At 44.4% G+C, this 14,575-nt stretch overlaps 1 protein-coding gene across 1 annotated transcript; it reads left to right on the forward strand.

Annotated features, from left to right (window-relative positions):
* Positions 1-4,116: 4,116 nt before the first annotated feature.
* Positions 4,117-14,297, forward strand: kcnk10a (potassium channel, subfamily K, member 10a). Its single transcript, XM_084700316.1, has 7 exons — positions 4,117-4,323; positions 6,070-6,455; positions 10,643-10,760; positions 11,580-11,740; positions 12,326-12,518; positions 13,130-13,272; positions 13,632-14,297. The coding sequence occupies exons 1-7, from the start codon at positions 4,269-4,271 to the stop codon at positions 14,295-14,297; spliced, it is 1,722 nt and encodes a 573-aa protein (XP_084556442.1). The 5' UTR covers positions 4,117-4,268.
* Positions 14,298-14,575: the final 278 nt, after the last annotated feature.

Consider the following 14,575-nt stretch of genomic DNA (forward strand, 5'->3'; position numbering starts at 1 on the left):
CCTATCTTTGGTCTAATTGTCTACAGTTTACTTCCGAGTCCACGTTCTGTTTTACTCTAAACAAAATGTACATTGTACTCGTTCCTGCTTATTCTCTCAAAATATACTTCCAGTGGTCCATTCCTTCTCAATCATTGGTGTATGTCCAGGAGATGGCAGGCTTCTCTGCTGTCTTTGTTTTGTACCAGCGGGATAACGCCAGAAGGTGGGGCTACCTGACTTTCCAAAAGAAAAAGGAAAAAAGGAGAAAAAAGAAAAGAAAAACTTTCTCAAATGTGTAAAGACAGCAACACGACAATGTAACTATCAAACACTATGCACTGTAGGCTACCATACCACCTGTGACATTTCACAAAGGTCTAACAAAGTATTATCTCAGTGGCGCAATTTATATAATAGTATGATCAGAACAGAAAAATCTTAAATTAAATATTTGATGGTATATTTGAAGTAACCACATATTAAATGCAGACTGGAAACAGTCAGTCACACATCAAATCAAATCAAATGTATTTGTATAGCCCTTTTTACACGCAAGCATGTCACAGAGGGCTTCACATACGCCCATAGAACTGCCCCTCAAACAACCTAAACCCTCAAGGAAGACAAGGAAAAACTCCCAACGGGAGAAAAAATTGAAGAAACCTTGGGAGGAGCAATTTAAAGAGGGACCCCCTCCTCCAGAGACGGTTGGTAAGAGAGAGGAGCAGAACACAAGCTTAACATAGTCATACAATGTCAGTGGGTTTTGAAACACCAAAATCCATTGTTCGGCTTATAGACGTTGGATGGGACCTGGAAACTTGCTGTTGGCCGTCATGGACACTGGTTTCCGGTTGACGACCTGGTCCGGTGTTGGTATACCGACGACCAGGCAGGTCCTGACAGCTCAGACCCCCCACACCACAAGGGATGTGTGGGGGGGACAGAGAGGAGAACAGGGATTAGAGAATGCCAGGAGCAGCTAACAGTTACAGTCGTAATATAATGCGATCCCCACCGGTCAAGTGTGGACTAGTGTAGCAATTTAACAAAGCTAAGAGGGTATTTGATGCAGCCCCACACACCAAGACAGCGACAGCCCCCCTTGGTTGGAACATGAAATCTGTTCCGGGGGAAACAACTCTAAAATAGGTTATATTTATACGAATAAGGATGAAAACAACCAGTCCCCCGTTGTCTCCAACTAGTAAACTATAACAATAACAATATACAGCAACGGAACTATTACAGTAACAATATACAATAACAGGTTTACTTTATTTGCAACATCTAAATGGGCAGTGTGAACATAAGCTAAAATTACAATTTAAAAGTTACATGTGATACACACATAGGCAAACGCACACCCCAGGTTTACATAGAAAGTTCACACATACTTACTTTTAACAATCATAGAATTGACTAAACAAGAAAGTTTTTAATCTAGTTTTAAATGTCGAAACAGTATCAGCCTCCCTAATTGAGACAGGTAATTTGTTCCAGAGAAGAGGTGCTCTATATGAGAACGCTCTACCTCCAGCAGTTTTTTTCTTAATTTGGGGTATTACCAGATAGCCGGCATCTTGAGATCTTAGAGTCCTTGCGGGGCAATAGGGTGCAAGGAGACCGGAGAGGTACAGTGGTGCCAATCCATGCAGAGATTTGTAAGTTAGTAGTAAAACTTTGAAATCAGCTCTGGCTTGGATAGGGAGCCAATGTAAAGAGATAAGAGTAGAGGTTATATGATCAAACTTGTTTTAGTCAATAGTCTAGCAGCAGCATTTTGTACCCGCTTTACATTTTTCAAGGAGGTAATTGGGAGGCCAGAGAACAACACATTGCAGTAGTCCAATCGGGACGTAACAAAAGCATGTATTAGTTTTCAGCATCATCCTTTGAGAGGAATTTTTGTATTTTGGCAATATTACGTAGATGGAAAAATGCAGTTCTGGTGATTTTTTTCAATATAGTACTCAAACGAAAGGTCTGGGTCCTATGTGACTCCAACATTTTCTACCAACTGGCTTTGAGATACTTTGACGCCATCTAAGTTTAAGGTGAGATTGGATAAATTATTTCTGTATTTTTTAGGGCCGAAAATTTGAACCTCGGTTTTATCCGAATTAAGAAGAAGGAAATTTGCTTTCATCCAAGTTCTCAACCCGGAAACACATTTTTCCATAGCATGTGGACATTCTCCAGGCTTTATGGACATGTATAGGTGAGTATCATCTGCATAACAGTGACCCCAGAGCTTATAATTATGTTTCCTAAAGGCAACATATAGAGTGAAAATAACAGAGGGCCTAGAACTGAACCCTGTGGTACTCCGAATTTTACAGTAGTGCTCCTGGATGAGCAACCATCATAGTGGACATATTGTGATCTATCAGATAGATAGGATCTAAACCACTGAAGTGAAGAACCAGAAATCCCAACATAGTTCTCCATACGCTCCAGGAGAATCTCATGATCCACAGTGTCAAATGCTGCACTTAGGTCTAGAAGAACCAGAACAGAGATAGAGCCCGCGTCAGAGGCTAATAATAGATCATTGACTACCTTAGCTAATGCAGTTTCAGTGCTGTGGTGAAGACGAAATCCAGACTGGAGAGGTTCATAAAGCTGATTAGAGGAGAGGTGCTCAGTGAGCTGTTGTGCCACAGCTTTTTCTAAAATTTTGGAGAGAAATGGCAAATTTGAAATGGGCCTGTAGTTGCTAAGACACATCAAACTCAAATGTTCTGGTCGGCTGGCCAACTTCTCATTGAAATGTCATTGTTCAGCATAGTATTATTTTACATATTGGTTCAGCATCACGGTTATGGGGAAACGATCTACTTGGCAGGGCGCTACAATCATAAACCCTGACCCTGTGGCTCATCAGCGCATCCATCATGATCAAAACGAGGGCCCCTGTGCTCTTCTTTTCATGAACTCCTCGGATTGGATCGGCACTGTATGATATATTTTGTTGTTCTAAACTCTAGTCTAGGAAACGTATTAAGTAAGTGTGCATCGATGAAAAGACAGAATTAAGAAGTTCTAAAGTTTCAGCCTTTGAACGAGATGCGCGGAGCTGTCCACGGTGCTGAATACAAATTTCACGTGTCCGCTCACACCAGCTCGTACAGATTACTGTAAATAACGGCATTGTGGACTCAGGACCAGAGTTGGGTACTCCCTTTGTCAATTCGCCTAAGGATTTAATTGACAATCGGATTATGTATTGATCTCAGCAATGTCTTAAAAGCAACACACTCCCACCTAGTGTTCACTATAGTTTTTCTTAAAAAAATTATTTAAAAATTATTTAACATTAATAGAGGCCTCAAGAAAGGATGATGAGCCACTTGAGCATCTACGTCACAGGACAATCAGAGAGCCTCAATAATTTCCTACGCGCCTGAAAGGGTTTTAAGTATTGTGTTGTTGTTAGGTTATAGCATACCCCAAAAGAGGTGCCCATATCTGATACATTTCATATGCTTGGATCAAGTGTTTTGATGGCGTCATGGTATGTCCTCAGATATGATTAAGGTTTGCCGCAGGGACCACAGGACCCCAGCATCCAGTGTTCACTCCATCAGCTCCGGTCATTTTAGACAAAGCTGCAACAATCATCGATTGGGCTTGGAGCGGAATAAGCGAAGGTGACTATGTACGCCAAGTTCATCGAAAATGCTAGCATTTGGCCACTTCCCATCGACATTTGGATGGCATCTCTGTCTGTGATTTGGCATGCTTTAGCACTACGCAAGCTCCCGGCACCCTGTGGCATGGAAAAAGCGCGCGCCAGGGCGTGAAGAGAGCGCGAGAGCCACGCGCCATGACTATAGTTGATTGGATACCCCAACGTTGACAAGTCGCTCTGCAGAGGTATTGCATTATTGCAGCAAGTCTTGAAGATGTAAGCGTCAAGTTCTTCACCGCTGTTGGAGCACCGACTCCGTCTGCGTCGTCGTTGTTTATCAAAACACGAAGGACTGCGTGGTGGTGCAACGATCATTTGTAGCGGTGGGTGTGCACTGGTGTTTCTAGAGTGCCGTGGAAAGATAACTAGTCATAAATACCTTTTTGCCCTAGTGTGGACCTCGCTCTCCCAGACAGGAGCAAAAGAAGACACGGATGATGTGTTTTTACTCCCTTCCGTTCTCCATCCTCTCACGGTTAAAAGCAAAGGATTCCACAAACAGGGCTTTAAGATATTTCACATAAAGACGTTTTCTTTAAATGTGGTTAACATGGCTATAGTTTGATTCATTGTAACGCAACGAAGAAACAAGATGAAATTTCCAACGGAGAACCCAAGAAAACAAGGGAACTTGAACCCTCCACCAGGTTTGTATTGAAACATTTGTTGATTAGTAAACACAATGCATAACATTAATCTAAACTTCTAAAACTCATTTTGTTTTGTTATTTGCGTACCATTAACACTTATTGGAAGAGTAACACTGAATACAAATTGTATGTGACAAAAATGCAGATAATCACAAATTGGTTTGCAAATAACACCAATCTAAAGATGATGTCTGGGCTGTATCAATAGTCGTATGGCCTTAGTATGGCGCAGTCCTAAATATTTTGGTTTCCCATTTCTATAACTGTATGTATTATTCAATCTAAACTATGTTTTGCTTTTTTTGGCCCGATTGTATTTCACTGTAGTCAGTGCAGGAGATGTTATGTCGTCTGTCAAAACAATCAAATTCAGATTTCCGAGTAGATTAATTGAGTAACAAGGCACGTGATATATCTAGATTTACTTTGATTACGTTCATGCAATCAACTTGACTTTTTTTAACCTCGACGTCATTACCATTCATATCAGTTTGGTCCAGGCACGACTCCTTGCAGTTGCCTTATTTCCCCATCACCACATGACAAGCAGAACAGAAGAACATGTGCTCCTCCTCAATCCTTACATCACGTGCATAGGCTATTGTCAGGTTACTACGCTTAATAAATAGCCGCCTAAGGATGGAGCTAATGTTGAATAAGGCTTGATTGTTGTTTGGAAAGATCGCGTTTTAAATTGACTATTTGAACACTTGTAGCGTTTATTGCTGCAGTAGACTATAGGTTTCTCTGCTTGTAGTGTTAGGGAATTACCTCATCCGTCAGTACTGTTACTGGTAGACCCCACCAAGTTTGTATGTATGGCACGTCCAAATGGCACCCCCGCTCACGCCATCATGTTCAGACTACCCATCCGCCCCAGCCAGTGTAGGTGTTGATTAATATGTCTATCTGTTTTCAGCGGTATGACCTTCTAGGTAAAGCCAAGCGTATTTTATTTATGTGCAACGTGTCAAGTGTTGCTCGCACACAATTGTACTCATTTCAAAGGCTCATCAAAATTCGTTGCACCTGCCAGACTAGTGGATGCTTTTCTACATAACCGGTAAAAGCCGGTAACTGGTTCCATACAGTGCATCTAAAAGTACATGTATAGGCTTTTACCTGTGAGTGTTCTACATGAGTAATATGTAACAAGAAACGATCACGACTCTTACAAACTGCATTACATAATATAATTTAGATTAAATTGTATTTAACATCCTTAGAAATTTGTGCTGTCCAGATGTTAAAAAACAACAATTGTAGGTTACATGTGTGTTTCAATTGACAATACACTATAAACGATTTTATGTGCAGTTTGCAGGGCTCAATATGATCCACCATACATTGCTTCCTAGAGTTTTTATGAGCAACAGTAATTAATGGAGCCAACACAGAATTTGAAAAGCAGATCTGTCCTTTACCATTAAGGGGTTAGTCACAAAGCCCACAGAGCCATTAGGATTGCACCCTCTCTCAGTCTCTCCTAGTGCTGAGGCCTCTGATAAGGTTTCATTACTACAGCACAATGTCCTTCAGCTGATAAAAGTAAACTCGTAGACTGCATTATGTTGTCCATATTGGACAATAAATATATAGTAAGTACAAAATGCTCTCTTTCAAAAAGTATTATATATCTCAATATACAGTGTAAGTAAACAGCAACATATTTTCACATCATGCTACCCTCTGAAAAGATTAAAGGAATCTCTAACATTGATTTTCTCACTTCCCTCTTTGCAGTGGAAGTCCAAACCAACCTGGTCCCCCCTAAGAAGGTGCAGTCAGGCATGCTGCAGTCTAGCCTTGTCCAGGCCAGCGTGGCCACCATGCAGAACCCCATGGGCTGCACCATGCCCCGGGTGTCCGTGTCGTCACGGCCCACCAGCATGGTGGCCAGCATGGAGGCGGTGGCAAGCGGTTCGGCCCTGCTCACCGTCATGAAGTGGAAGACGGTCCTGGCAGTGTTCGTGGTGGTGGTGGCCTACCTGGTCGCCGGGGGCCTGGTGTTCCGGGCCCTGGAGCAGCCCTTTGAGAGCAACCAGAAAGACTCCATCACCATGGAGAAGGCGGCGTTCCTGCAGAAGAACCCCTGTGTCTCGCCGGCTGAGCTGGAGGCACTCATCAAGGTAAGGCCGGCCTGCACCCTCCGCCAGGCCAGATCGATATCCCAGCTTTCCTTGCCCCTGTAGCCAGAGTCCCTGGTGGCGTCTCAGGTCCACTGAAACCTGAGCTCCTCATCGATCCCACGCCATCACACCCCACACATACTCTGAACCCTGAAACTAGATCAGAACCACAGAAGATGTCTCAGTGTATAAAAATAAGTGTATAAAATGAGATGGGTTGGACACATGCTACACATGCTACATGTGTGATGTGCAGTGTGCCCCCGGCCTGTGCCCACCTGCCAGGATGTGACATCCTGCCGGCCATGGATGCCACAGCTAGACGGTTCCACCGTCATGCCTAATGACACTCTTTATTACTTGCACTTTGCAGGGGACGTGGGCTGCATCACAATATCTTAAGAAAGAACGTTCAGATTATGCTAGTTTGAACTGCAGAATGGATGTTGGGATTTGTTCAGTGTTCGAATTCAGCGGTGTGTATGAACTGTGTGATTGGCAACATTTTATAATGTTCAGGATCCCTGATTTTTTCTGTCATTTTCAGGTCTATAATTTAATTTAAGGAGGCTGCCAAAAACCTATGTCAGAGCTATTCTAAGCCTTTCATATTAAAGTATTTCCAGGCAACCCCTTCTTTCGGTTTTCACGTAGATTGATTTTTGACTTGCAGAGCTATGCTTGCCAATTCTTGTTCCATCCCCCCATGACTCATTTGTCTTCCATGAGACCATACCATTAGACCAAATGTAAGGAAAACGTTTTAAAAACACAATCTAGCTCCCACAATTCCAGGCTAATCCAGAAAAAGGACATTTATCAAACATGATTCTAAGCTTTGCTTGGAGGAGGTTTATATACAAAGCTTTATTGGGCTGACACTGGCATCTCTCACACTGCAATCACAAAAGCTCATCATGGCCTTACAACTCAACGTAAAAAAAGCTGAAACACCTGAGAAGTGTTTTAGACAGCCAGATATTGACCCTGGGCTGCCAACAGCTGCTGTAATAATAGAGAAGCACAGTCCCTACCAGCAGAGGTGAAAACAGCAGTACTGAAGCAGAGCACTGCCTCACTTGGCTGGCTCTCTCCTGCTCGCATAGCGCACAACAAAGGAAAGCATGAATTTAAATGGTTAATTAATTGGTTCGGAAACACTCCCATCACAAATCACTTGAAAATGTAATCTGATTAAAAAGAGAGAGGCTTGTAGTTGTTTTGTTTTACCGTTAAAGCACATATTGGTCCTTCTTGCTACTTACGGAGACCTAAAAGAATTGGCGCAAGTGGAGGGCTATCAAGTATTGGATCAATTTCTTTCTAAAAAACACTGCTGTAGTGGTGTAGTTGTGAGAATGCAGTAGCCAAGGCTGACTGGCTTGGTACAGCCATGCTGCTGGAAACTGCACTGCTTGTAAAGCAGATGTGTCTTTTCCTGCAGAAAGGCAGAGTAAAAAAGAGCCACTCGGCACTTACGCTGCCTGTCTTTCAGTGAAAGCCAGTGACGAACCATCTGCAATCCAAGATAGGGATTCTGGGAAAATGCAGAATCCTATTTTGATGTTTTTCCATGGAACAGGGAGCTTGGTGGGATGTATTTCCCCCATCACAGAACAGTAAGACTGCATTGCAGCAGTGACTATTTGTTGTCACAGAAATACAGCTAACATGGGATGTTCTCCACGCCTGGCTACTCTTCAGGGTGTGTTAAAGTCACCGTGGTCCATCTGATATATGCAGTTATAATTTCCCGTATTTTCATCACAGAAAGGCTGAATCAACGTCTTTAAAGTCTTAAAAGCATCTGCTGGGGAATCAATAATTCATGATGCCATCCAGTGGTAGCAGCAGCAGGAGGACCCAGCCCTGGGATAGAACCATGGCCGATGGGAAGGGTGATGCCAGTCCCCCTGGGGCTCTGCTATGAACACTGTTGTTTGGCATGAAACTGGTTCCCGTGAGCATCTGCAGTCCCCTGTTAATCCATCCCCTGTGATGGTCCACCAAAGCTCTGCAGTGTGACACTTTTCAAAACACACTGGCCGGGTTTCCCAGATTTGTTAAGAAGCTCTTAACGCTCAAAGCTTCTTAGGAGCGTTCTAAGAACGCTCTAGAGCGCTCTTAGAGCGCTCCTAAGAAGCTCTGAGCGTTAAGAGCTTCTTAACAAATCTGGGAAACCCGGCCACTGTATGTATATCTTTACCAATCTATAGATAGATAGATTGATCTATCATCTGTCTGTCTGTCTGTCTTTCTGTGTCTGTCTGCCTGTCTGTCTGTCTGTCTCACATCGATTCTACACAAAAGAAGTCTATAAGATTCTGTGTCCTTGAGTCTTAAGTCATTGTGTTGGTTAGCATGTGAGTTTGTTGAACAGGAGCCCCAAGGAAGCATTTGGATACAGTGGCACACAGTGTTGTTGTCTTGCATCCCGCTGGGATCCTGCCATGGTGCATCTAGTAATTACCCAACACTAGGGCCATGATTCAGAGGTGTGGAGTGTGGCCGTGTGCCGTGACTCACCCACCCCACTCGCAGCCTTTCTACCTCTACTTTCCTCCACCCCGCCTCTCTCGCTCTCCTTTTCAGCTGCAAAAAAAGAAGGAAAGGCTTTTTCTATTTTCTTTAGGGCAAAGCAGTTTTTTTTGCAGCTGCCGATAAACTCTTTGTGCTGTTGGTACAGTGAGGAACGTAAACTTGAGGAGGAAAACGGGCCTATATTGGCTGTAACAGAACTCAGCGATTGAATGTTACAGTTGTATTTTGATCAATTTGGTCAAATTATAGTACAGTCGTTACAGATCTTGAAGAAGTGTTCACTGTCTTTACCTCATAAGTATTACATCAACATGATCTTCTGCCCTATCACACAGGCGTTCTGCGCCCCCCCGTCCCCCCCACAGCATATTTGACACAATTTCAAATTCCAGCTGAAAGGTGATTTCTTGCTAGCAGAGAATAGGGCAAATGATAAACTGTGCTGGGAGCAGTGTCAGGGTGCTGCTAAATTGTTTTAGCTGGGATGGGGCTACAGGCCCCCAGCCCTCAAGACAGGCCAGACAGGCAGACTTGGATGCCTTCCCAGCCTTTATTGTCCCTTATATATGGAGATAGCTAACCTCAGGTAAAAACCTCATAACTATTTTCCTTTCACCTACATGGTGGTAAATTGAAACCCACAGAGTTTACGCGTACCCTTTTTGCCAATACTTTACCCCCAACCTAATCTATTTCATTGTAAGGAGATGACAGTGATTTTTATTTGGAAGACATTGTGTCCTAAAGCGCAAACCTCAAACTGCAAAAATGCTGATATGTCTTCTGTTGTTCTCGAGTAACTCACAGTGCTGGGGGAAACATTTTGTCCTGAAAAGTTCATTAGGTCGTAACATTCTTAGTCAGGCTTTGAGGTTATGCAATTCCCACACAAACAAAGCCTGGAGCCTTTTGGTTCACTTCAACGCAGCACTTGTGCCCGTCAACTTAGAGTTGTGATTGGGCTGTCTGTCGCACAGAGGCCCTAGTGTGGTCCATGGTGTGTTACATGCAGCCATCCCAGTGTTCTGAGGAGATCAGACAGACAGGAAAAGGTCCTAGGAAAAAATTTGGTGTGCGGTAGTTCTACCTTCTGGGTTGTGGAGGCCTGTGGCATGCCCTTGTTGACTTGCCCTTCAGCCGACTGCACACCTATCCCTCACACCCTTAGACAGATCCTGGCGCTCACTGCTTCGCTTTCCCATCTGCTGTGGTGGACTCTTGCTGGGCGGACGGGCGCAGAGCATTAGGGGCTGCTCTGGGCATCAGCCCCGCCCCCGCCGGCCTCTCCCAGCAGCCTCTCTGCTTCTCTGTCAGGGTGATTCACTGTAGAGGCAGCATTATCAGTGTCGAGGTAGTCACATGTAACCGAATCCTGGATCTCGTGGGCGTGTTTTTCAGCGTGAGCCCCCAGCAAACAACAACTGCCGTTGACGAACATTTTCCTGGACACGGCGGCACAGCCATTCAGGATGGAAATGACCGTGTTTTACAGTGTTAAACGGATACTGCACAAGATACCTTGTCAGCAAAACTGAACGTGCATTCACAATCCATTCTGACTACATCAACCATGATTCAAACATCAATTCCCCATGACATGTTATACTTGAATGATGTGGTAGCATCCTCTCTGGCTTCTCTTCCAGCACTCTGTGGATGCTGTGAATGCTGGCGTCAGTCCAATAGGAGACACATCCTATAACTCCAGTCACTGGGACCTGGGCAGTGCCTTCTTCTTTGCCGGGACTGTCATCACAACCATAGGTACCTGAAAATGTTCTCTATTCTCGATGGACTGCTCGTACAACTTACATATCATTATTGATCACCAATTCATTGTCTCACTGGATGCGATGACGTTACATGTCTTACACTTGAGAATACATGTAGTGCAATCCTGTAGCAGTCACGTTGCACTTAATTTCTGTTCAATCAATTGTTTTAATGCAGGCTGACTTTCTAACTGTTGTCAATAGTAGCCCAGTCAATGCTAGCAGCAGAGGCAGTTGTCTAGGCTTCTCCACAGTTGGGTTGTAAATATTATTAATTTGTGAGATTAAATGAAGGGTGCCGCTGCACTCCAGGGAGTAATGGGTTGTCAGATTGAGAGATGTTCTACATTATCTCCTTTATGACTTACTGTATGGCAACAACAGACACAACCAACCTGATGTTATGTTTCATTTAATGGAAGGTTTGGAAGTAGAAATGGTTGGTGTGACAACTAGGCACTGGACAAGACATTTGTTATCAGAGAAAATATGAAGATCATTTGTTGTAGCAGTGGGGAGATAAGGGAATAGATCATGCCATTGTCTACAAAAGAACTTCCAGAGTCATTATTGCTCCTGACTGTTGAATGTCGCTCATTTTGAAAGATGAGTGAAAGAAGCTTTTCCACACCACTGGCTTGTCTCTGCGATTAATAGAACCTGCTTTCCCTTGTGACTCTTAGTAGAAGCTGACAACGTATAAGCTACGGTTAGCTGCCAGATGTTTGAACAAAACAATTTAATGAGCTAATTTTCACAGCAAGACATATGTCTGTCCAGCCTAACTCCTCTCTGTCTGTTTCTCTCATAGGGTATGGTAACATTGCCCCCAGTACAGAAGGAGGAAAGATCTTCTGTATCCTGTATGCAATCTTCGGCATTCCCCTTTTCGGGTTTCTTCTAGCAGGAGTGGGGGACCAGCTGGGGACTATATTTGTGAAAAGTATCGCCAAGGTGGAGAAAACGTTCAGGGTGAGTCGAGGTTACGAAATATTAAAATGTATACTGATTAGGAGTTTCTCTAACACAAGCAGAGCTCTTTAGAAGACACAAGATAAGTGATTTGATAAGTGATTTGAGAGTTCTGCCAGTGGAAGCACAAAGTGTGCAGTGCTAAGCAAGGTGTAGTTCTCTGTTAATGAACTGTGGGAGAGCATTAGAGCATGCAAATGAGCATGGGGCGCACCGCCGTGCTTCATTTTGATTGGCTCAGCAGTCCGTCGTAGACGTTCAGCTCTGGCCCATTTGTGGGGCAGCAGACAAACAAAGACACCTGTGGAGAGCGAGGCACAGCGCTGATGGTCAACTATGTCAGCAGACACACTCACAGTCACCATCAGTGTTGTGTCTCATTGAAGATAATCTGCCCTAATCAAGTAGTGGTTCAGCACATTAATAAATTCACCTTGTTAGACTCAGTGTCCTGTGTCAGAGAATAGGAGTCTACCCCTTGGCATCCTGTGAAGACTACCTTGGCATGTTGCCCTCTGTCACTCATACGCTATTTGTGTGGGCATGTGTGTGTGTGTGCTTGTGTGTGTGTTCTACATCCTACAGCGTAAACACAACCAGATCAGTCAAACCAAGATTCGCGTGGCGTCCACCCTGCTCTTCATCCTCGCTGGCTGCATCCTCTTCGTCACCATCCCAGCCGTCATTTTTAAACACATCGAAGGATGGACGGCCCTGGAAGCCATCTACTTTGTTGTCATCACTCTGACCACTGTTGGAATTGGGGACTATGTGGCAGGTGAGAACACGTTGATTAGCAAGGTTTTCTGCCGCTAAATACCACAGCAATTGTCTTTATGATTTAAGTCAAAATTGTTATTTTGCTTATGTTGGGTAATATTTGCTGCACATATTTGATCATTCACAGTCCTTGATTCGAGTTGGTGGCACTTATTTGTACAGTATGGCTTTACATCCTTGCTGACACAAGTGTAAACCTTTAGCTGGAGTTATCAGTGATGGATGTAGAGCCTCTGTGTAGACCAGACGGGCTGGTCATTTGAAAAGCTATTCTTTATTACCTTAGTGAAATGAAATCCATTAATGGCCCTGCATAAGCTTGATCTCACTGACAGGACTGCCAACTCGCCAATGATTTCCATCCCAATCCCTTTGCAGCACACAAACACTTGATTGAGTGAGAGGGGAAAATAGACACTGAATTGACTTTCTGAGAAAATGAGCTTTTGTTGTCAGTCTGAGGGCCATATCCCAGCATACAACATCCAGGTCATAATATTTTAATAGACCTATTGTGTGACACATAGTCCAGGTTGAAATATTTGAACGCCTGGGAATTCTACAATGATGGCCACATTACGGTTTTAAATATCTTATGATTTGTTGCAGGAGGAGACCGGAGAATTGAGTATCGTAAATGGTACCGTCCACTGGTATGGTTCTGGATCCTGGTGGGTCTGGCCTATTTCGCTGCTGTCCTGAGCATGATTGGTGATTGGTTGAGGGTGCTTTCCAAGAAGACAAAAGAAGAGGTAGGATTATTTCTGCATGGATTTACAGGACTGTTATAGCAGTGGACTGTAAATAACAGTATATTCACCGAGCTGTTTATAAAAGAAATACATATATATTACAATATATAAAATCCAACAAAAGGCCAGATTGTACTGGTCAATTAAGTGAAATATGACAGACGAGTTGTGTTCAATTGTATGTGATGGATTACACGATCACTTGCATTTGGATGTTGATGCACTTTTTGGATGTTGCTTTGGATAAAAGCATCTGCTACATTAAAACATTTGTATAATGTAAATGTATTTCAGTTCAGAATGAGCATTAAAATGACGTCATAAAATGTGAGAACATCCGGTCTGGGACTTCTTTCCAGGTGGGGGAGATCAAAGCTCACGCGGCCGAGTGGAAGGCCAACGTGCGGGCCGAGTTCCGCGAGACTCGGCGGCGTCTGAGCGTGGAGGTCCACGACAAACTCCAGCGAGCCGCCACCATCCGCAGCATGGAGCGCCGTCAGCTGGGCCTGGACCAGCGCGCCGTGTCTCTGGACATGCTGTCACCGGAGCGGCGGGCCGTCTTCAACAGCCTGGACACCAAAAGCTACAAGACCTCCTCCCAGGAGAGCATCGACACCAAGCTGAACAACCTGCGGCTGCGACTGGGTGCCGAGGGCTGCGAGCGCCGGCCCGACTCCCAGACTTCCTCGGAGGACAACATCTTCAACCGCCTGGGCTCCGTCACCAAGATGGCCAAGCGCAGTAAGAACCGCGAGCTGAAGAAGAACATCCCCCATGAGGCGCGTCGACCCCACAGCGAGGCCTACGGCTGCAGCACGCCCACCATGGATGAGGGGAAAGGCAAGGAGGATGGGGATGAGGACGAGGAGGAGGTGGATAAGGAGTTCAACACCAGTCTGTCTGACCTGCCGCTGTTTGTGGAGGTTTGCAATCCCCAGAATGGCTTCATCCCAACGGAGACCAAAGAAAACGAGAGTGAGAAAACACTTGAAGACAAAGAGCTGCATATTCAGATGGCTCCTTAGACTGTCCATAACTCCTTGTAGGATCAGAGGTTTAAACACCACCATACGTGCCTTAACTGTCTCTCTGTCAGACTCTCTTTCTGCCTCTCTTACTCTTTCCCTCCCTCTCTCTCTCTTTCCCCTGTGTGCTTAACAGGGGGCACTGCTGTGTGTGTCCCTGTGTGCTATGATGTTAAATGATTCACTGTGCCCTAATAACCCAAGAAAAGGACTTTGTCTAGATCTAATCTGGTAGGAGATGGTGATGATTGGTTCTTAAGGTTGAACACGGTACGGCA

Source organism: Hypomesus nipponensis, chromosome 6 (genome assembly GCF_054491055.1).
Source record: "Hypomesus nipponensis isolate SF chromosome 6, ASM5449105v1, whole genome shotgun sequence".
Classification (NCBI taxonomy): Eukaryota; Metazoa; Chordata; class Actinopteri; order Osmeriformes; family Osmeridae; genus Hypomesus; species Hypomesus nipponensis.